Here is a 22,793-nt window from a genome sequence, read left to right as displayed (position 1 = left end):
AGTGATAAACCTAGAGTCACTCATAAGACCAGTAGTCTCCTCAGCTCTTATGTGATGAAGCATCTAACAGATTAGATCACTCTGATGAGAAACTGGAAGGTGAAGTAATTTTGTAGGTATTTGTCACTTTTTCCCCTTCCCCAGCAAATATTAGCCTTTATTTCTATTAAAAAATATTCTTCTATTGTTAGAAAACTTCTGAGAAAAAATGTGATCTATTGTGTGAAGAAACTTAGCTGAGAACCAAGGCTTTCTCAATGCCCTTGTTTTGGTTTGGTCATTAAGTGAAATCAGTCAATTCGTAGTTGCCAGCAAATAATTTTAACATGACATACATACTCTATATTTGCTTGTGTTTCACCTATACAGGGATTTGAATATCCTGTATAATGGTAACTATTTTTTTTTTGTCTTAGCTGAATGTATCTATTACAGTCTAATTTATAACTATCCTCATGGAGGATAGACAGTTGGGCCAAAGAAATTTCCATATGCAATTCAGAAGTGAAATTTGAGTGCAACACATCGGGTCAGATGTGATCGCTAGCTAAGGAAATGCATAAACCACTGAATACTAGCAGTAGAAAACTATATACCAGGAAAGATCACTTTAGACCTGCTGAGTTTCTTGTACTTTTCTGCCTTCCTACTGCTGGAGATAAGGTGCTGCACTAGACACCTTTGGCCAGAACCTACAGAGAAGTTTTTATGAACATGTTTGAGATGAAGGTGGATGACAATATTCAAAAAGAATTAAAAAACCTATAACAAAAGATGTCTTTATATTTAGACTTTGCACTGTCTTTCCACAGTTCATCCAGATTTTGAATCCTTTCAATACACAGCTGTGTTCTAGACCAGAGTGTTCATAATTTTTTTTTTCTTTGAAAGAAAAGACATTTCTCAGTTAAAAATAATAATGAATATTATTAGATGTTTCTATTTTTTTTTTTTTTTTAACTAAAAACTATGAAAAGCAGGTTGTGCTTTGTAGGTATTTCTTCTATTTTTTTCCATTTAGAGAATCATTAGAATTTTGAGGTGTGAAAATATATTTGCACCAAACCAAAATTACAAGTAGTGAATATACTCACTTATACAATGTAAAGGCAAATAGCCATAGTCATACATTGATATCAGAGAAATTTCAACCCCATTAATGACAAAAAATGGTTTGCCACTCATTTCAGAGGGGTTACAATTTCACCCATTATAATTTCTTTTGAAAGATATTTAATTACTCTTACTCAAGAAAATTGTGAAAAGAGCATTGTGGAAGTAAAAAAGTTAATGAAACACCTACTAATATCAATGGAAAATCTCCCATTGATTTCTGTGTATCTTGGTTCATGTCCTTCAAAAGCTTTATGGAAGGATCTCTCAAAGGAAAAGATTCCAAGCACTGTCACGCATACCATCTAAAACTGAACTAAAACCTGTATTGAAGGAAATAGTATAAATAAAAAAATTATTTTCATGAGAAAATGGACAGAGATTTATCACTCTGTACTTAGGTGAGTGTTGCAGCAAACTTACATCCTCTAAATCAGGAACAGACAGAAATGCATAAAGCCCATTGTACAGTGGATTAGACTTGGACAGATACTAGAATTAAAATGGTGTTTAGGGTTAGGGATGTAATAACCCCATAGCTGGATGTTATATAACGGACTTAACATCCAGATCATTTTTGCTTACTTCATTTTGATTGCCTCCTTTTATTTTCCAGTTATAAATATTTGCCATTGAGCCAAAGACTTTGCTGACTAAAACACTGATGGCAGATGAGTCATTCTGTCACATCTATATCACTTCAAATACCTTCAAAAAAGACCTGATTCTCCTCTTTCCTGCTAACTGAACTGTCTCATTTCTGAATCAGCATAGCACAGTGTCATCACACTGTTGGGATATGGAATACTTCAATACTATCTTCTTCACTGAGCCCCTAAAAGTCCTTCCAAATCCTGTTTAGCATGCATGAGGAAACATTCCCAGTTATAACCTGTGTGTTGTTTTGTGTTTTGGGTAGTCGTAATCTTATGAGGGTCCTGAAAATGTTCCTCTACTGTTTCCCAATCAACTCCCAAATCTTTATCTTCAGAGAACTGAGTTATTATGCCAGTGCACCACCAAGATAAAATTTCAGTGTTATATATTACTGCAGGGATTGGGAAAACATGAGTCTCATTCCTATGATGGAGCAGATGAAGTACAGCTCCTAACTCTGGGGCAAAATTATTCTTGTTAAGGAGATCTGATTATGAAACAACTTTCTAGATTAATTAGGAAAAATTCAGAAACGGTGAAGTGTCTCCATGTCTTTTATGGTCTTTTACAAGTAAGAAGATAATTTTAATCTAAGCATTTTTTTCACAGTTCAAAGAACTATTTCTACACATCAGTCCCATCTCAATATATTATGTTCCAAATATCCAGACTCTTCAGAAATCCTGAGACCAATTTTGTGTCTAATACGAGGGAAGTTTTTGAGACTCCTATAAATCCACTTCGGTGCTTGTTTGCCTGTTTGCGGTGGGGGAGTTTTGGGGTTTTGTTTTGCTTTATTTTACCTGCTGCTGGTTTTGCATGGAATGGTCTAGGGTCACCAAATATGGCTTCTGTCACCCATCAAGCTAAGGTGACACATAGCACCATAAACTCCTGAGACAGCTAGGTTCATACCCGAATAAATGACAAGTGCACCAAGGGCAGAAAGTGTATTATGAAATACATGAAAGTAAGTTTACCCCAGAAGGATGAAAGACCAAAACTCAGCCTGCTCTAGGGGCTTAAGTATTCTGAAGCTTATTCCTGGGTCATGAGTGATCCCCTTCCAGCTGTAGGAAAAAAAATTGTAAACTCTTTCCCTGTTGCTAGTATTGATAGCTTTAACATTTCTTATTCACACTGAGGGTACAAACCTGAATAGGCTAATGTAGATTTTCTCTGTAAAAGTACAATCAGCCCTCTAGAACTTTTGTATGTGTTTGGTAGCTTTCTGACCTTTTCAGAATCACACTAATGCTATAATAAATCACCTCTTTTATTGCCTGAAGTGCTACCTTTCACCCCCAAACACGTCTGGCAACTGTGCTGCTGTCAGTATATCATCATAATGTAGCATGTACATGTGTCAAGCAATATGAATGTGCTTTTGGTAGATATAAACTTCCAGACGGGTTTGTACTGTGAAAGGGGGAAGAAGATGAGAGGATATGCAGTTATTTTACTTTATTGTTCTGTACTGTGTTGTCTCTTCATCTCCATTGTATTAGTAACTCATACTTGTTGTGTAAGGTCCTTGATCTCATACGTAGAATCAGAATCACAGAATCATCTAGGTTGGAAAGGACCTTGAAGATCATCCAGTCCAACCATCAGCCCAACATTAACAGTTCCCAACTACACCATATCCCTCAGCGCTATGTTGACCCTACTCTTAAACACTTCCAGGGATGGGGATTCCACCACCTCCCTGGGCAGCCCATTCCAATGCCTAATAACCCGTTCTGTAAAGAAATGCTTCCTAATATCTAACCTAAACCTTCCCTGGTGCAACTTGAGGCCATTCCTTCTTCTCCTATCACTTGTTACTTTGTTAAAGAGACTCATCCCCAGCTCTCTGCAACCTCCTTTCAGGGAGTTATAGAGGGTGATGAGGTCTCCCCTCAGCCTCCTCTTCTCCAGACTAAACCCCCCCAGTTCTCTCAGCCGCTCCCCATCAGACCTGTGCTCCAGACCCTGCACCAGCTCCGTTGTTCTTCTTTGGACATGCTTGAGTAATTCAATGTCCTTTTTGTAGTGAGGGGCCCAAAACTGAACACAGTAATTGAGGTGCGGCCTCGCTAGTGCCGAGTACAGGGGTAAGATCCCTTCCCTGTCCCTGCTGGCCACGCTATTGCTGATACAAGCCAGGATACCATTGGCCTTCTTGGCCACCTGGGCACACTGCCGGCTCATGTTCAGCCGGCTGTCAATCAACACCCCCAGGTCCTTCTCTGATTGGCAGCTCTCCAGCCACTCCTCTCCAAGCCTGTAGCGCTGCTGGAGGTTGTTGTGACCCAAGTGCAGCACCCGGCATTTGGCCTTATTGAAACTCCTACATTTGGCCTCAACCCATCGCTCCAGCCTGTCCAGGTCTCTCTGTGGAGCCTCCCTACCCTCAAGCCGATCAACACTCCCACCCAACTTGGTGTCGTCTGCAAACTGACTGAAGGTGCACTCGATCCCCTCATCTAGATCATCAATAAAGATGTTAAATAGGAGTGGCCCCAAAACCGAGCCCTGGGAGACACCACTCGTGACCAGCCACCAACTGGATTTAACTCCATTCACCACAACTCTTTGGGCCCGGCCATCCAGACAGTTTTTTACCCAGCAAAGCGTGTGATCATCCAAGCCTCGAGTCCATACCTCCTGTCTCCTTTCATCCAGATAACTTCATGTTGAAGGGACTGGTTAAGTCTGTTCTTAAAACCTTCATAGTTTTACTAACTTCATTTTAGATAAACAGTTAAGGAATGCATTCACAGACAGATCTTATGCAGCAGTCCTGTAAATCTGAGAGTTCTCTGTCTGTATTGTTGTTGCCTTGATTTTTTTTTCCAGATGTGGAAACTGATGCAAAAAAAATGTTGGTGATAATCAAAGGATAAAGAGCTGATAGTAGAGCCAAAATCTAGAAACACCTCTCCCCAGATTCACATGATAACATAAGCCTTGAGTAGTTTTACAGTGATTATTAGGACTTTGTAAAGTAAAAATAACAGAAACCCTAGGGCTAGTATTGTCCTCTAAGATAGCTCATTGTTTCCCACTGTTTTGTGTCCAAATTACATGCTGTTTTCTAGATCTAGAAGCTCTCCTCTTCCCAATCAGCTCGAGCATCAGAAACCTTTCAATGGTTAGTTACTGCATTCTTTTCCATGTCCTTAAAATGTTAAAGCTGATATTTAGAACTGTAGGATGTCTGTTCCAGGGTGTCTAAAATTTGTAGAGGTCAGATCCTAACAGCTAAATGTTTAAGGCCTCTCATGTGTCTTGCTTCCGAGCAATATCAAGATGTGAAACACATACATCAGCTGTCACCAGGAAGAGTCTGGTGTCTCACCCAGGGATTGGAAAGGCAGCACTCGAGGCTGGGAGCCACCTAAAGTCAGCACACAAAACCTACAGCCCTTTAGATCTGTTAGTGCAAAGCGACAGCATTTCTTTTTGTATACGTTTATAATATTGCAACTGAAATGAGTATTTTAACACTGTAAGAATATTGAATAAGTGATAAATCTAGGAGTTGATTTACAATGGGAAAGCATTGCCTCAGAACTTGAGTCTTATTTCAACAATTTATTTTCAATATTGTTACCTTTGTGATTTTCATTTTCCCTGCATAACCATGTTCTAAGTGGTGCTGGTAGCAAAACAGAACTACTTCTTCCCCATCCAGAACACCTTGTTAACCTTAATTCTAGGCTTCCTCCACTCTTTGATTTGTACTTTGGGTAACAGTTCATAATTATCAGGCTTTTTGATTTGTCTATGTGTATGTGTGTATGTGGAGGGGAGTAAACAACCGAAGAGCCTCACCCTTCCCTAATCTTACGGAAATGTTTCTAATACAGGAGAAAAGACATTAAGAAGTCATGTCGGTATAAATGATAATGTGTCAGACTTCATTGTGAAGTGTTGCCTAATTAGCTGACAGAAAAACATCTCTGAGATCTGACAAGGAAAACATGTTCAGTTCAAAGTCATGTTGGTAGTGAAGAACACTTTTCGATTCATATAATGCAAAATATGTGATATTTACCTCTACTGAGATAAATAACTCCACGAAGATAAATATAGATTTATATATATGAGTAGGAAACAAATTGTTGAGGACAGCATTCTGGTAATAATCAAATATCTTTGATGAATTCAAATTTTATTGGGATTTTAGTAGTGTTCTGGTGTCAGTTTTCTGGTTTTAGGTCTATCTTCAGAAACGCTTCCTTCTTTCTTGGTCTTCCTTTAAATATGATTTAAAAAACATTGTTATCACTGATCACTGGAAAATTTGTGTCAGATGTTAAAAGAATAGATGAGAGAATTTCTGAACAAAATAAAATATTTTAGATTTTGTTTGCATTTTACATTGAAGGGAAAACCAGCATATTAATTACCCTAATATTAAAAAATTACCCTAATAAGTAGAAATTTTGAAAAAAATCATGAAAGTGATGAAAAATTATCTATAAATCATATAATTTATTATAGATGTGTAAATATAAGTAATATGCTATAAAATATTTAACAGTAAAAATATTAAATCAGTTCTGTACTTTGAATAATTTTGATACTGTCAGTCCGAACCATTATTAGGTTTAGTTTCCTCTCTTGAATTTCATCCAAATAATTTTTATTTCCATGAAGTATTTTCGTTTCAATGAAAGTTCATTCAGCAGCAGGAATCAAGTTCCCCATTTTAATCATCAACACCTTAAAAAACAGATCTGATTTTTTGAGAGAGACACAGAAGGTTAGTGTTCAGATCAGCAAGCACAGATAATCACCTAAACCCTATTAAGTTAAAGGCAATTGGATGCCAATAATATCTGCAAATCTGAATGTTATCCTCTACTTCACTGTAACTGATATATTGAGAAACCCTAGGATTGGTAAGGAAAAAATAAATAAAAAACAGGCTGTGTTTTAACCCTGAACAAGACTTCTCTGAGGGGTTAAGTGGAAGAGTTATATCTTCCTCTTTGATGTGTCATCAATTTTCCAGACCATATATTTGAAGTACAGAAAAGTTGGTACATTACAGAACAGCAACTATTCTCCCACTTGCAAGAAAATACAGCTGCTGTCACTGCCAATTCATCACTGCTTGACACATGGGGTATAATTTCACATGGAGGGTATCACAGGAGCTAACCACTAGTTTATGTTAGGAAACCTGCAAACAATGTCAATTTACCACTACCTGAAACAGCAGTAAACCAAGTCAGAGCATCTCAAGTTATCATTACATAGAAACATGTCAGCAGTTAAAAAAAAAGGGAGAGAAATAAAGGTGGCTGCTGAGAGGTTTCTTTCCATGGAATGAAATGACTTTATCCTTTTGTGAAAGTCTTTTCCAGTGAGATAATCATACTTGAGACCCATATCTGCAAGTCACAGCCCTCTTGTATAAAGAACTATCTTATATTTTTCTTGTTTGCTGTACTTCTTTTGTAAAATTAGGAGATTTATCCATTGACTTTAACAGAAATGTGTCTATTTGTCATGGTTCAAGGTCATCTCTATTATTCTCTGAAATAATACGCGAAAACTGAGTCTTTCTAGCTTTATTTAATTTATTCTGTTTTTAAAATCACATTATACTGGAGTCTGGTTTAAAACCCTTTTATGTCATTACATTTTGGATTGCTCACTAATGGAAGGCTTAAGTTACCATTGGATTTTCTAGCTGAAGTACAGTAAAAGACACATTAAGTTTTCTCACCAATTTTAACTTGATGGAAGAAACACAGTGGGAAAATGTGCTAATAGCAGCATTTACCAGAAGTAATTTCTGTTTATTAATGCATCTTGTCAAGTCACATAAGCCAAGCAGGGTAGGGAATGTTCAGTATTTTTGTGGGAGAACTTTCTAGTAGGGGTCAGGGATATATTATAGTGGAAATGGTGCATAAGTGGTGGCAATCTACCTTGTCATTATTGTTAATTTGTATCACGTTAAGATGATGTCTATTATATGGGGAATAAATACAACTCTCACCTGCTTCCCTGTTTCCTTAAATACTGAACAAAATTTCTAACCTGAGTTTTACAATGTAGTGCATTCTGTGTTCCTATATTGCACTGAGAACTGAGTCTGGGTGTAGATATTTATGTTAGTCAGAAGTTTTTAGTACAACCATTTTTCACTAGAATGTGCTGATTCAGTACACATGGAACTTTTCTGCAGTGAGAGCGTTTTTGATGAAGGTTTCCTGAAAGTTTCTCAAGTCCAGGATGAATTTTTGAGCAATTTCTCTTTTGTCCTTCAGTCCCTGCTGGAAAGCTGTAACCAGTACCTAGTACATATCTTTGTTCCACTGATCCCACTTTGAGGAGAAATAGTGAGAAGTCATGTCTTTACATCTAACGTTTGTGAGAAAGAACAGCTTGAGCAATACTCTGAGAGAAGTGATTTTTTTATTTATTCATTCAAGGTGGGTCCCAAAAGAAAGCGAAGACTTTTTTCTATCTTTTCTTTCTGAGGGAGCTAGGCTTTTCTGCTGCTTCTTAATTGTTTGCTTTTACCCTGGGGGCATGTATTGCCATGATGTGTAGGTTTCTGCATCAAGTCCTTTTTTTCCTTCTCATACGAGAGGAGAAATTATAACACTGTGACTATTCTCCAAAGAAAGTGGTTTTCTGCCTTCTCTGTCACCACCAACTCCACTTAAACATATTTTGATTATAGTATCCTCTATGAGGATAGAGGGTACAAAACTATATGAACAAGCCTTTCACTTGTTCTGCAGCCCAAAAAACAAAACTAGCTCTCCTTTTTCAGTCACTAAAAATGTTAACTTTTTGTTTGATTTTGTTTTTCTTTTGAGACATATTTTAACATTTTTCCCTAGTATTGTGTGTTACACTTTTTTAACAAGGAAATGAGTGATCTAGCTGGGACCATGACCTTCCTGGAAAGAAAATGTGGAGTTCCAGAGAGGAAATGGGATGCAAGACAGTGAGAGTCAGAACTGACAGGAGCAAATAGAAGATGGACAGGCCTCAGAGGTCATGGAAATAATCTTCCAGGGGACCACTGCAGCCTGTGCAGTGCTTTCAGCAACTCAGCCTTTAGCCAAGACCAAGTCAACACAAGTTATCAGAGGGATTGATCTGTAATAATTCAACAGAAGAGGAGGAGTTCCCTGTTTCCGTTCTGGCTGTCCTAGTAACTTAACTATTCTCTGTTTAAAATTTATGTGTTCTGGGATTTTGTGTGCTTGATTTTCTTTCTAAAAAGACAGATATAATTTAAAAGACTTTTGGCTTTTAAGACTAGCCCTTCTGATGCTTATTACTCTTTGCTGTGGACTTCAACTCCAGTAGGTGAACAAAACACCACTTTAGCAAAAAAAGCAGTGCAAAAAGTGATGGTGTATCAGCAGCCTAGCATATGCAATAGATTGCTGCACATCAAGCTTCTGTATTTTTCTAGTATACCAGGATGAATTTAACACAGAGAAATAAAACTTAGCTTGCCTTCATTTCACAGCCAACACTCAATAAATAATACATCGTTATACCTAAAAAATTAATAATTGCAGCTCACAGACTTTGCAGCATTCCTTTCTGAAATGATGTAGTAGAGCTCTTATCCTGTTTTTTACAGGGTATAACAAAGTAAAAAAGGCTGTACTGGGTCAGAACAAAGGTGCCTTTAAGCTGGTAGCCTATCAGTGAATCTAGCCTGTAGTGGTTGTTTTGAAAAGAATATATGAACAAAATAAAATGTATTAAAACTTCTTGAAAATCTTCACATCTTCCAGCAGTATGAAGATAAGAGTGTATTATAGTGGTATGAGATCTCTGAGTTTATTAGAATCAGTTTTAAAAAGGTCCAATTTTTTAAACCAGCAACACACTTTTGTCATTTACCATGTCATGGGACAAACATGCAGTTAACTATAATCTATGTGCAAAAATATTTTCTTGCTAGATAATATTGGCTTCTGTGGTGAGAGAAAAAAAGGTAATTGTTCTCTATTTATCTTCCCTGTACTCTTAAAATTTCTTAAAACTCTGTAATACCCTGCATTAAACATCACTTTTATTATTTACCTTTTTGACTCAAATAGATACTCCTTAAGACACTCGTCATATATATAGTTTCTGGTGGACAAAACCTTCAGCCACTATGGATGTTCAGTGCTCAGATCTAATGCAACACATACCTCAACAGTGATAAAATGTGTAATCCCACTGATTTCAGGGTGAGGCAGGACATTCACGTGCTCTTCCAGATAAGGGTTTTTATCTCCATCTAATCCAGCTACATGTCGTCATGGAAAACTGCTGGTTTGGATGAACTTCTCTCCACTGACATAAACAAACCTTTCTCACCTTTGATATTGTAGCCGTTGTTTGGTGATGTTATTTCACACTGATGTGAAGCACTTGAATGTAACAACATTACTTCATCATTCTGATGCCTTTTGTTTTGGTTCAGGTGACTTCTGCTGTCAGTTATTTATTCTAAAACGTACTGTGATCTACATGCAGCATGCATAGATAAAACAAATACAAATAAAATAGAGGAAATACACTTTATTCTCAAATCACATAGTCCTTTGTGACCTGGAAAACTGTCATCTGATAGCATGTCTGCTATCTTGTAAGATTTGTTAATAAGGGGTAGGAAAAAAAAGATAACAGAGCAACCTTAGAAGTGCAACATATTTTAAAAGTTCAAAACAGCAAAGGCTTCAGATTGGGCTGGCTTTGACCGCATGAATTGTATACGAAGCTCTCTCTCTCCTTTCCCGCAGCCCCCCTGCACCCCCCAGTATATCATGACTATAGGATCATTTAACTTATCCCTGGTTATTACAAAGTTATGTTTTCCATATGGAAACTTCTCCCTGGAAAGCAAGAGAATCTTTATAAAATTTTTGTGATCAAAAGCATGTAGTATTTTAGGAAAGCAAACATTAATTTCCATCACTGATATTAGTTGAAGACCTGACTATAGATGTTATCTACATTAAAATATCATATATAAAATTAATGTTATCATACATTAAATTAATGTTTTCCCCACCTGAAATTGAGGATACAAGGGAAAATTCTCCAAAAGAACTTTCTGTGTCACCGATGCAAGGCAATCCTTTAACTTAGGAAGCACCTTAAAATCAAAGAGGTTTCTTGCATCTTCCATCCATGTTTGAACTCTGATTCAGAAAAGCCCTTATCTGGTGGCTAGAAATATTTTGTAATTTGTAACCTAGATTTGTCTATAGCTAGCATCTCCCATCTGTTTCATACCAAAATCTCCCTTTAGCTTTAGTAGCTTTTTTTTTCTTGGGTCTTTTACCTTGACTTATTAAACTTACAGAAACTGAACACACAGACAACTTCCTCAGACTATATTGAGTTTTTCTTTTCTTTTCTTTTTTCTTTTCTTTTCTTTTCTTTTCTTTTCTTTTCTTTTCTTTTCTTTTCTTTTCTTTTCTTTTCTTTTCTTTTCTTTTCTTTTCTTTTCTTTTCTTTTCTTTTCTTTTCTTTTCTTTTCTTTTCTTTTCTTTTCTTTTCTTTTCTTTTCTTTTCTTTTCTTTTCTTTTCTTTTCTTTCTTTTCTTTTCTTTTCTTTTCTTTTCTTTTCTTTTCTTTTCTTTTCTTTTCTTTTCTTTTCTTTTCTTTTCTTTTCTTTTCTTTTCTTTTCTCTCCTCTCCTCTCTTCTCTTCTCTTCTCTTCTCTTCTCTTCTCTTCTCTTCTCTTCTCTTCTCTTCTCTTCTCTTCTCTTCTCTTCTCTTCTCTTCTCTTCTCTTCTCTTCTCTTCTCTTCTCTTCTCTTCTCTTCTCTTCTCTTCTCTTCTCTTCTCTTCTCTTCTCTTCTCTTCTCTTCTCTTCTCTTCTCTTCTCTTCTCTTCTCTTCTCCTCTCTTCTCCTCTCTTCTCCTCTCTTCTCCTCTCTTCTCCTCTCTTCTCCTCTCTTCTCCTCTCTTCTCCTCTCTTCTCCTCTCTTCTCCTCTCTTCTCCTCTCTTCTCTCTTCTCCTCTCTTCTCCTCTCTTCTCCTCTCTTCTCCTCTCTTCTCCTCTCTTCTCTTTTTCCTAATATATTTTAGCATTATTTTTGTCTCCAGGCATTCAAAGTTGCTGTGATTGTTAATGCACTTCAGAGAGCAGATAAGATTTTGGCAAAAACTACTCTCTTCACCTCTTGCTGTTCATCATGTATATGTTTGCACACTATTATTGCAAAGTGTATTTGATAAGATTCAGTGGGCAGAAGAATGATTGCAAATGACTTTTTACTTGACAAGTCAATCCAAAAATTCAGGAATGAGCTCCAAAAGAGTTAGTTATAAGGATGTTTGTCATTTTCCCAAGCCGATGGAACAGAAGTCAACATTCTAATTTTCAGGTATGGACATTTGAAAAGCTCATACATTTTAGAAGATGATACCTAGGGTCTTGTGGGTTTGAAACCATCAGAAAGACCAGAACTGTTGAAACTGTCCAGTAATTTAGAGATATAATAGAAGCAATAAAATGCTTGTCTGGTTGCTGAGATAGTGTAACTTTGATATTGTAACATTTTTACACATTTAGTTATATACAAACACCTTATCAAAATAATAAAATCAGGTACTTTCAACTTGCCCTGGTCATGTTTTTAGAAAGTTCTTTAATTTTACAGATCGATAGAGGTCACGATATCTCTTAAACTTTCACCATTTTTATCGCTTTTTCTTTTCTGTGACAAAGATTATTCCTATGGTGCATACTTTGTTAATATGATTTACTGTTCCATTTTTAGACACTGTAGCTTCTTTGCTGCCTTCTCTATACTAGTAATACCTATATGCTTTCTTCTTTTCTCATGAACTTCATGAACTAATCTATAAATCCACTGTCTTTACCATATGATATTATTTTAAGTCCAACTTCTATGATGGTATCTTCAAAACCCAAATGTTTATACAAACACAAGTTAAAGACCAGGAGAATATGAATATGATGAAGTTCTTGGGTAGGAAGCTCAGAATAAGATATTCACATGAGGGTTACTATTACCATAAAGAATATTGTGTAAGTTAGCAATGTACTCTACAGCCTTGAAGAATAGGTATAGGACTACTTTCAAAGTTGGCAGCATAATTCAATTTAGAACAAAATAGAAGGACAGTGAGATTCTACCTTATCTGCTCTCACAACTGCATGGGTATTGAAGCATTTTTTTCTATTATCCTGTGGGTCCACACAAACACATATATGTTAAGAAGTTGATACCTTCTTTACAGGAAATTTAATATTGCTGCACTGATGAAAAGGATGCTTTAGAATAACTAATATAACCTCAGCCTTTTTCTAAGCATGGCATTTCTTACTGGGAGATAAATAAAATATTATTAGGAAGAGAGTAGGAATTATGTTGAAAGTAGCAGACAGGACTAAGTTTTTCATAGAAAAAACATAAGTATTATGCATACTTTTCTAGGTTGTTAATGAACATTGATAAGCATAATTGGAAACAACTAGAAATTAAATGCAGGATCTGAACACATTTTTTTATTTTAAAAAACACAAGAGAACTTTAAATTTACATACTTGCTCATGCATATCAGGCTTACATTTATTCAGCTGAGACAAACTGTACTTTCTTAGCCACAGAAGGGTATAAAAAAGATACTATTCATCTGAACCAATGATCTTTTCACTTATTGTAGTCTCCATGTGATGTACATATCCCATTTAAATGGAGTGATCTCTACAGTACTATAAAATATTCAGTAAAAATTTTCAGGCAACTTGAAAATCAAATGTTTCATAATATCTGCTATGGATTAAAAGGTTCTGTTTTGGTTTTTACCATTTTTTAACTGACTCTGCTTTTATATGTATATGTATTTATTCAAATATTGGTCTTATCCATTTATTCTGTTTTAATATCCTGCTTTAAAGCCATGTTTTTATACAGTGCTTTATGTGTGGCATAAATTAAAGTTAAAACTCCCTCATTTATATATCTGTAAAACTTTGAAATGGTATTATTTGGATTTCCAAAGGAAAATGGTCACAACAATATCTGATGATGGTTTGGATTTGTTAAATATGAGTGTTAATTTATATGGAAAAAGGATAATGGATAAGGAAAAAAGGAGGGAACAAGGAGAATATTTTAATAAAGCAGCATGAAATACCCGTACCATTTTTGTATTAGTTTTCCAAATTAATTTGCTCTGGAAAATTACTTTGGAGCTGATGTTAGTATTAGTGAAGAAGCCAGCGTATACCAGCTGAGGCAGCTGTCCTGCTGGGGAGCCCAGACAGAGTTGATTATAAGCAAGTCTAATTCCCGAAGATCCAGCTGAGTTGTGTGGTTTCATGCCAGTGGTGATTGAGCCTTGTTTTGCTTTGGGAAGCATCCCACCAACTTCTGACCATCATTCAGAACTAATGTCTGCATGTCCAGCAGCCAAGACTGTGGAATATCTGGTAAATCTGGGCACCACTGTTGTTGTACATCAAACCTGATGTTTTGAGACTTCCTTGCCCTCCATCCTCATTGAGTAAGGGGTTTGTTTTTCAAAGCCAAAAACTAGTTTTTCCTTTCCTTTAGAGGAAGAAATAGCCTGTTATGCTTGTTCTGAAAATGCTTACTGCACTAATATTCAATAGGGTTAGACATAAAATGCAAATTCATATTTTAAAGAACACACGGAGGAAGGTGGGTTGCAATTCCCACCCCTTATACACCAGTTTCCTTGTTTTACATTGTTAATTCATTGATTAAAAAGATCAGTGTACCTCAATTCCTTCTGTCTGGAAAACAAAACCATGTAACCTGTTTCAGGGAGAGGGTGCTAATCCCCATGCAAGAAGTGACAAGCACTAAAGAGGCCAAAGAGGTTCCTCACCCTGGTTATTAGGAGGAGCCCTTGGCAAAGGGCTGTCATTGAAGCAGTTGTGGGACAAAATACATGTAAAACAAAGTTTTTATTCACCATTTCCTTAGCCAGCTGACTGTAAGATGGTTTAATTTAATTAGATAGAGTGCTTCTCTGACACTTTTCTCAAATTTTGGACCTCTCCAGATTCATTTCATATATAACCATAGCTCATGTAGAGCTCTGGACTGAGACTAGGATCAGGCATATACAAGTCAGTATTGTTACACTTGACATTGCAAGATATAAGTTCCTCTCCTGATCTGCCTCTAAAGCATTGTGTGCAGCCTAGGTTCCTGTGAAAGTTTTGATCATGCATATTCACACACAAGGAGTGGTGTAAGCAATATAAATTTTGCATGTCCCAGTGGCTGACATTTTTCACGTTGCAGTAGAAAGTTAGTATGTAGCTTCCAAATTATTTCAGTCCTCTTAGATCCTGTGGATTTGATGAGGATATAAATGATGTATTGATTTGGGGCTGTTTCAGGAGAGAGGGAAAATGTTTACCATGAGTTCTGGGTGTCCTCTGAGAATTTCCATTTCAGCTGTAACAACAGATTTTGTGATGCAGGCATATCTCCAAAAGGAAACAGAATGAGATCAGATACAGAGTAGTTTGCTTTAAAAAAAAAAAAAAAAAAAAAAAAAAAAAATGCTTGACATGAAAAAGCAGCAGGTAGTGAAGCAAATTGAATTAATTTGTGGTACAGGCCCTCAGGAAGCTCAAAATGTGTAGGCATAAACCATATGAACAACATCTCTGATAGCTGCCTCTTCTCAGAGCAAACTAGGTAGATTACATTAAGCATCCATTTACTCTTCATAGACCACTAACAGTTATCAGATGGAGGTGCCTAAAAATCTATTGTGATTCAAAAAACAGGTGTCCTGGAAATGAAAGTGTCTAAACATAAATGGCACTTAAAAGTAATATATCTGACAACAGATAATATAGAAGATATGAGTGTCACTGAATGTAGATTTATTTCCCTATAATACGTATAGACTGAATGAGCTTTTCTTACAGTTACCCTCTCTGAGTTACTATGAATTTATAATGGTGCTTCTTAACATTTATATTTGTCTACACTAAAGATGCAATAATTTATTAACATGGTAATAAATGTTTAATACTCCTTGTCTGTATCATTTTGTAAAACTATCTCCTTAACCCCCTGATTCTTGAAAATATAAGGAGGACAAACACTAAACTAAAACAATATTGTTTAAAAAATGGGTGTATTTATATGCAGAAATTTTTAAATGTCACATTTCTTGTTCAAAACCTGTTGTTGAAGGTAACTGAGATGTTCAAGACATAAGGCAGAATCAGGTATTTGATTTACTGTATTGTGACTGATATTTATCATTCAGGTGGGGTACCTTTTTTTAAACAAATGTCCACATAACATCTATGGAGGAATTCTAATACAGGCATTAAAAAACCATGAAAAAAATAAAACAGTGACGTTGGTTTAAAAAGCAAACAATATTTTAAAAAAAATTGTAAGGGTTTTTTTTTGTTTTTGTTTTTGTTTTTTTTTCCCCTTCAATTGAAATTCACCTATTTCACTTTTGAAGGTCTTTTCTTCACAGCTCTCAGTGTTAGATAGATATCTTTACTTTCCAAATAAGCTGAGATTCAAACTCCTCAGGAAAAACAACAAAGAAAACATAACTTCCCATGTGTTCTGACAACTGATGGCATTACTATGACCACTGAATACTTAGGCCCACTTCCATGGTCGATGGAAGAGTCCATGAAATATTCAAAATCCATGTACTTTAGATGTCATGTTGAAAACTTATGGGTGGACAGGATATGAATACTTTCGGCTTTCTAAATAAATTGGAATTTCATATCCATGGTACCACATGCTTAAATGATGAAAAGTAATTTTCCTGAAGACTCGTGTAACTTTCCTAAAATTTCTGAAAGCAGATAATACTCAACTGTAAAACAGCCTGTTCCAAAGAAACTAACCTATAGGTGGTTAACAGAAATATTTGTCTGTTGCATCAATTTTAATGAGTTAGGTATTCCTAAAATACATCAAAAATCAAATCAGGTACTGCAGTTAGTGGTATTTTGTAACACTATGGAAACTTTTATGAATCAGCCTTATAAATAATACTTAACGTTTTCTTCATGACAATTTTCAACTGTATAGAATATCAGGTTAACCATATTTACCAAGTTTTAAAAAGATGTAAAGATTTAATACAGCAATTGATAAAATGCAGTTTAAAAAAGAAGAAATTAAAACAAATAAAGAAGTTTAATACTTTTTCCATTTATCAGTTTTTAGTCATCACTGTAATGTTAATGTATTCTTGTAGCTGTGGACATAGAACAGACTTTTGACTCACTTTCTAAGTTGAAACTTGGATGAGTGAATTCTCTGCTTGTTCTTTTCACTGTTGTCATTTAAAGACAGTAATATCATTCTTTTTAATTCCCCCTGTCTTTGTCCTCTCCAGCAATGACAATGCAGTTCATAAGCCATCGGTTCCCTGACTATCATGATCCAACTATAGGTGAGTAGAGATTATTCTCTTCTTCATACTTTTTAATCTCTCTGCCTATTTGACATTACCATACAGTGAGAAATTGTTCCTAAATAGCACTTAGATAAAAGCCAGATTTGTAAACTTTAGATTAAACCTTAATTTTGTGATGACAATTAAATTGTGTCATGGTCATACCATAGTTACCTCTTCTTGGAATGCTTTGTACAAAATCTCTTTCAACAACAGATTCGTGGCTTCATGCTCTATAACTATTAATGTCTGCAATTATAATCACAGAATACAAACCAAAAAGTGCTACAAGATAGAGAGCAGTCTTTCAAAATTCTAAAATAATGTAAAAACTCCAGTCTGAAGTGTGCTTTCTAAAGTTTTGTTATTTTAGTACTGTTTTCCACTATTAAAATCTTAGTTGACCTTCTCTAGAAAAATCAAGTAATTACTGAATTTAATATACTGGAGTTGTGCTCTGGGATCACGTACTCTGCTAAGTCCATTGAGTTCACCTGCATTATAAACTTAAGTAATGGTAAATATTCACATGTATCTGCAATACTTTGAAATCCACTTTAGATGCTGACCATTACATGACTATATGGTTGGAGTACAAAGGGACAGTCTGAGCTGGAAGAGAGATCTGGGATGAATTCTGGTTGACTTAATTTCTATTTCTAAAACAGGTAACCCAAAAAGGCTGTGGCAAAAATTGTGTCCCATTAAAACTTTTCAAGTATTTTTCCCCTTTCTAAGTTGTGCACAAATTCATAAATTATTTACCAGGTATAAACCCAACTAATTTAATGCTTTGAACAGCCCTGGATTCCTGTTGTGTTGGGTATCATCTATACACATTTGCCAGACACTTGGTGAACACCAAGTTGAGCATGAGCCAGCAACATGCCCTTGCAGCAGAGAAGGCTCATGGTATCCTGGACTGAATTAAAAGGAGGGTTGACATCCGGTTGAGAGAGGTGATCCTTCCCCTCTCTACACAGCACTGTTGAGCCCATACCAGGAGTACTGTGCCTGGTTATGGGCTCCCCAGTACAGGAGAACATTGGTATAGTTTGGTCAGAGTCTCCATCCTTGAAGATACTCAAAACCTGTGTATAGACACAGTCTTGGGCAGTCTGCTCTAGGTGGCCCTGCTTGAGCAAGGGTTTGGAGCAGATGACCTCCAGAGGTCCCTGACAACCTCAATAATTCTGTGACTCTATAACATCAAAAATGGTTGTCAGAAGACTTCTTTTCTTGCTGTTGAGCATCTTTTGGGAACTACTATAATTATTAATATACATGAATGTAGTAAAAAACGTGCATGACATCAAGGTAGGAATCAACAGAACTGAATGTTTATTCATTGAAGAGTGGCTTATTAGTTTTATTTATACTAAAAAGTCGTTGCATTTATAGGGACTATCCATGTGTAATATTTTGTTATACCAAGAAAAGTATGGTAGAATCTGGGCCTGGTAAGTGGGAGGCACTACAATATTAACATTTACAAAGATTGCTTTGGAAAGAAAAAAAAGGTTTTTCCAACTCCCTCAGCCAAAATTTTTGTTATCTTTGAAATTTTCAAATATTGCAAACTCTGGTTTAACCTCTATAAAATTGCTTCATTGTTAAGTAGAACAACTAATGGTAGCATTTCTTATAAGTTGTTATTTCTACAGTATTCCACATTTCCTTGATACTAACTCCTCGTAAATTGTGACATTTTAATGAAGAAAAAAAATGCATAAACTCTTCATGCCACTTGTAATTTTATAACCATTAAAAATATTACAAAATGAAAAATGAGATGTGTCAACTCTAAAGAAGGCAAAAACTACTACAGAATTGCAACAAATTCATTTGTTGCACTCAGGAAAAAAAAAAAAAGTCATTAGATGTAATTGGAAAAAAGGAACATTACTAGTTACTGACACCATTAAGTTATGTACATACACCCATCTTTATTATTAACTATCCACCTGCCATCTGTATTTATCTATATATTGTATCTTGTCATAATCTTAACTTATTGGTCTCTAGACACTACCACAATATGAATAATAGATAATCATAAAGAGAAGGAAATCTTATGATGCATTATAAGTACATACTGTAGAAATGCCTAGAGGACCTAATCAGGATGAAGGTCTCCTTGAATAAGAGCCAGCTTCTGCTCAGTAACACCAACACCCTAAATAGGAGGAGAGAGAGTGAGATAGAGAACAGATAAATGAAATACTGTGAATTCAAACTCACGTAGCTGGCTAGAGGCAGAACTGGAAGTACAATGCTGAGTTTTATCTGTTCAGCACTTCTGTCCTTCAGAACATACTGAGGACATCCTGAGAAAGGCTTATTTCTATTCATGCTCTAAAACGTGTACTAAACAACTGAGCATAATCTTGGGTTAAGTACATACATTTCCTCTTGGGTAAATTTGTGGTATGACGCCTCAAAATTGGACATAAACTCAAAAAGTGAATCAAAGGAATGATTTTTTATCTGACCTGCAATAACAAATATACTTAAAAGTCTCAGTACACTGAAAAAAATTATACTGTTGAGATTGCTTTTACTACTTTTGAGCCCCTGGTCTCAAATCACAGAATTTCTCTCATGTGTTTTTATACATACACTGGTAGGCATATTTTACCTATTTTCCATCTATCTAAAAAAAAATCAGATGATCCAGAGTGAGCATATCCAGGGACAAGACTATGTTGATATCAGGAGTTGCCAGAGGAGAGGTTATTCCTCGAGGGTCATAAGGTGTTAGCCACTAAGAGATGATTTTGTGTCATGGGGAAGTTACCACGCCAGGACAGAATAGTGATCTATCTTGTTCGAGTTTTGTTTCTCACGGTAACCCACCAGCAGGTGATTAGGAAAGAATAAAACAGGCCACATAAGAAATGTACCTTCTTTCCAGTAGAGTGGCAAAGCAGAAAATGCAAAGCAGCTATGTCTGAGATCACTGATCTCTCCGGATATCATTATATTGCCTTTCCTTTGTGTAATACATTTTAGGCCACTTTCATTTCTCAGCAATTTGTGTCCTGTTTAGGGGACTCATCAGCTGTCCTGAACTTCTCTGGGCACACTGACCTGAGACTTTAGTGTACTTTTTTTGAAATACCTTGTTCTGCCTACCTATGGTTTTATTTGTCTTTGGGCATTTAGAAAAACAACAGTTTCTGTAGGTGTCACTTAGAGGGTGATATTCTCTGGAAACAGCAAAAAAAAAGTTCTATGATGTGTTTAAATGATAATCTACAGATTTCCAGTATTAACCAACCTGCTGAGTCTACTGTTCTCCAGTTGAGCTTTAAGATAAGGTCTATAGTTTCTATTGTTTTACATGGACATAAGAATCTAATAAATACCTATGTGTTTTTCCTGATGTTCTTGGACTAGCTACTCCATTCTTTATGCTTTCTATGATGTGAAATTGTGACAGCAGTGACCACAATACTGAACTGTGCAAATTCAGTCATGATTTAAGTAGGTAGTGGTGACAAAATTGATACTATACCTCCTTGTCTTTGATGGGGCTTTTTCTAAGAGCTGTCCTCATAGAAATAGATGGGCAGGGACTTGTGAAATAGAGGGGCCTTTGTAAATAATATAATTGTCTTTGAAATCCCAAAATTCTAGCACTTTCAATTTTATGCCTAAGACTTCAGTGACCCCTGGGGGTACTAAATGTTTATAATCACTTTGTCTGTTTTAACTTTTCATTGTCCACCTTAAACATTGACATAGAAGTGGAATAATAATTTCAGCTGGTTTTCATTTCTGTATTCTTGTGAAATATATTTGCATTTAGGTAAAAAAGACAGGGGACAATAAACCATTCCCAAAACACTTGAGCGTAAGACTGATGTAATCTGATTGATATTCTAGTTGAAAGACAGAACCAAACCACATTCAGTCCTTACAAAAGATCAACAAAACCATCTTGTACAATCAGTTAGAAACATATGGAAAACCTGAAACAAGAAATCTACAATAGTTTTTGCTTTAACTTAAAAATAAATGGCTGCCAACTGGTTGTCATGTTTTATTTCATAAAAGCCCAAATCCTTTCAACCCTGAGCAATGTTCTGAAGTTTGATTTTTTTGATGTAAAGAACATATTTTATGTCCTGACCTATTCCTTGCTCCATGGAAGTATACCCATAGGCAATTGACTTTTGAAGATTTTAGGAGAATTTTTTTCTTCCTGCTTTATTTTTATTTTATGCTTCATCCGTAAACTGATAAAACAGTGAGCTTTAAAGAGAGCCTAAAAATGAGAATATATCTCACTTTTGTCCAGACCAACATGAAGCTATGGTGAAAATTATTTACTGCAACTGACCGGAGAATATAGAGGAGTCCTTTCATTTTAATATGCTGCCAAATGTTCTTCCCCTTCCCACTTCTGCTTCCCTACAAACACACAGTTAGGAATTTATCCTAAACGTTTTACAGTAATAATCATGTAGCTTTAAAAATCCAGAGGCATTATTTTTCTCTTTTTTGTGGCAGTCCCTAGGAACATGGATTTTCCCTACCATTCTTTTTCACTGTGGTTCAACATTATGTTACCAATGCATTAGAGTTTTCTTTTTCTACAACAGCTCATATCTCTAGCAATATAGTAGAAATATACAATTTGAATATAATGGTGCTTTGTACTTACAACTTTTTCTCTGTTATCCACTGACATTTTTGAAATATTACAGGGGATCTTGATCACAGGAAGCTGTCGCCACTGTGAGATGATGCAGAGATTTTCTTAAAAGATTATTTCAGTTGCTACATTATGTGATACGTGTTCTCATACGTTTGTATGTCATACATACATATATTTCAAATGTGTTAATTTTGATCCTAAAAGAACTATGCAAATAAATTTAGAATTATTTACATGTTTCTTCTTTCTGTGTTTGTAATTTATTGAAGGATTACCTCTACTTTTGAAGAATTTACTGGATGTTTGGATGGATAGTCCAACACTTTTTTAAGACCAAGACTTTTTTAAAGAGTAGTATGAATTTATTTGAGAGAAGAGGCTGCTTTTTGTTCTGTTGGGGTTTTTTTCATCAGTAAGTGGTGTATTTTTTTTCCACTAGGTATTTATTCAGAGAAGTCCTCTGTGCAGTGTGCATCAGACATATGGTGCCAAAATAAACAGTGGTCCCTTCTGATGTATGAAAATGTCTTTTTAAAATTATTATTATTTTTGTTTTTATTAATTTTTAAAATTTTTTTTGTCGTCTTAGTTTGGAAAAGCTGATAAGATCTCAAGAAACTTAAGCTGCAGACTTTATATAAAGATATAAATAAATGTGCATACACATAAACACGCAGATATGTCACTATTTGTTTAAAATATAAACATCAATTAAAAGGTGTGCTAATTTTAATGTTGTCACTTTGAGTTTAATGCCACTTCAGGATAAAGGGGGAATATTGACTGTATTTTGGGCTTTTTACAAACACTTCAGAATTTTGAGACAGAAATATATTATTTCTGTAAGTAAATGGGGAGGGGAAGGACAAAATTGTTTTAGTATTAGACTGGATGTGGGCAAAATTTCAGAGGTTAGCACTTCATGAAAA

The 22,793-nt window shown here is 35.6% G+C and overlaps 1 protein-coding gene across 1 annotated transcript in view; it reads left to right on the top strand.

Moving 5' to 3' along the window:
- Window positions 1–22,793, top strand: part of RIT2 (Ras like without CAAX 2) — a 180,536-nt gene that overhangs the window by 38,318 nt on the left and 119,425 nt on the right. The window contains exon 2 of the mRNA XM_074812364.1: window positions 17,142–17,198. Coding sequence (XP_074668465.1) covers window positions 17,142–17,198 — 57 coding nt within the window. The remainder of the gene's footprint in view (window positions 1–17,141; window positions 17,199–22,793) is intronic.

Source organism: Strix aluco, chromosome Z (genome assembly GCF_031877795.1).
Source record: "Strix aluco isolate bStrAlu1 chromosome Z, bStrAlu1.hap1, whole genome shotgun sequence".
Classification (NCBI taxonomy): Eukaryota; Metazoa; Chordata; class Aves; order Strigiformes; family Strigidae; genus Strix; species Strix aluco.
This window is presented reverse-complemented; position numbering and strand designations above follow the sequence as displayed.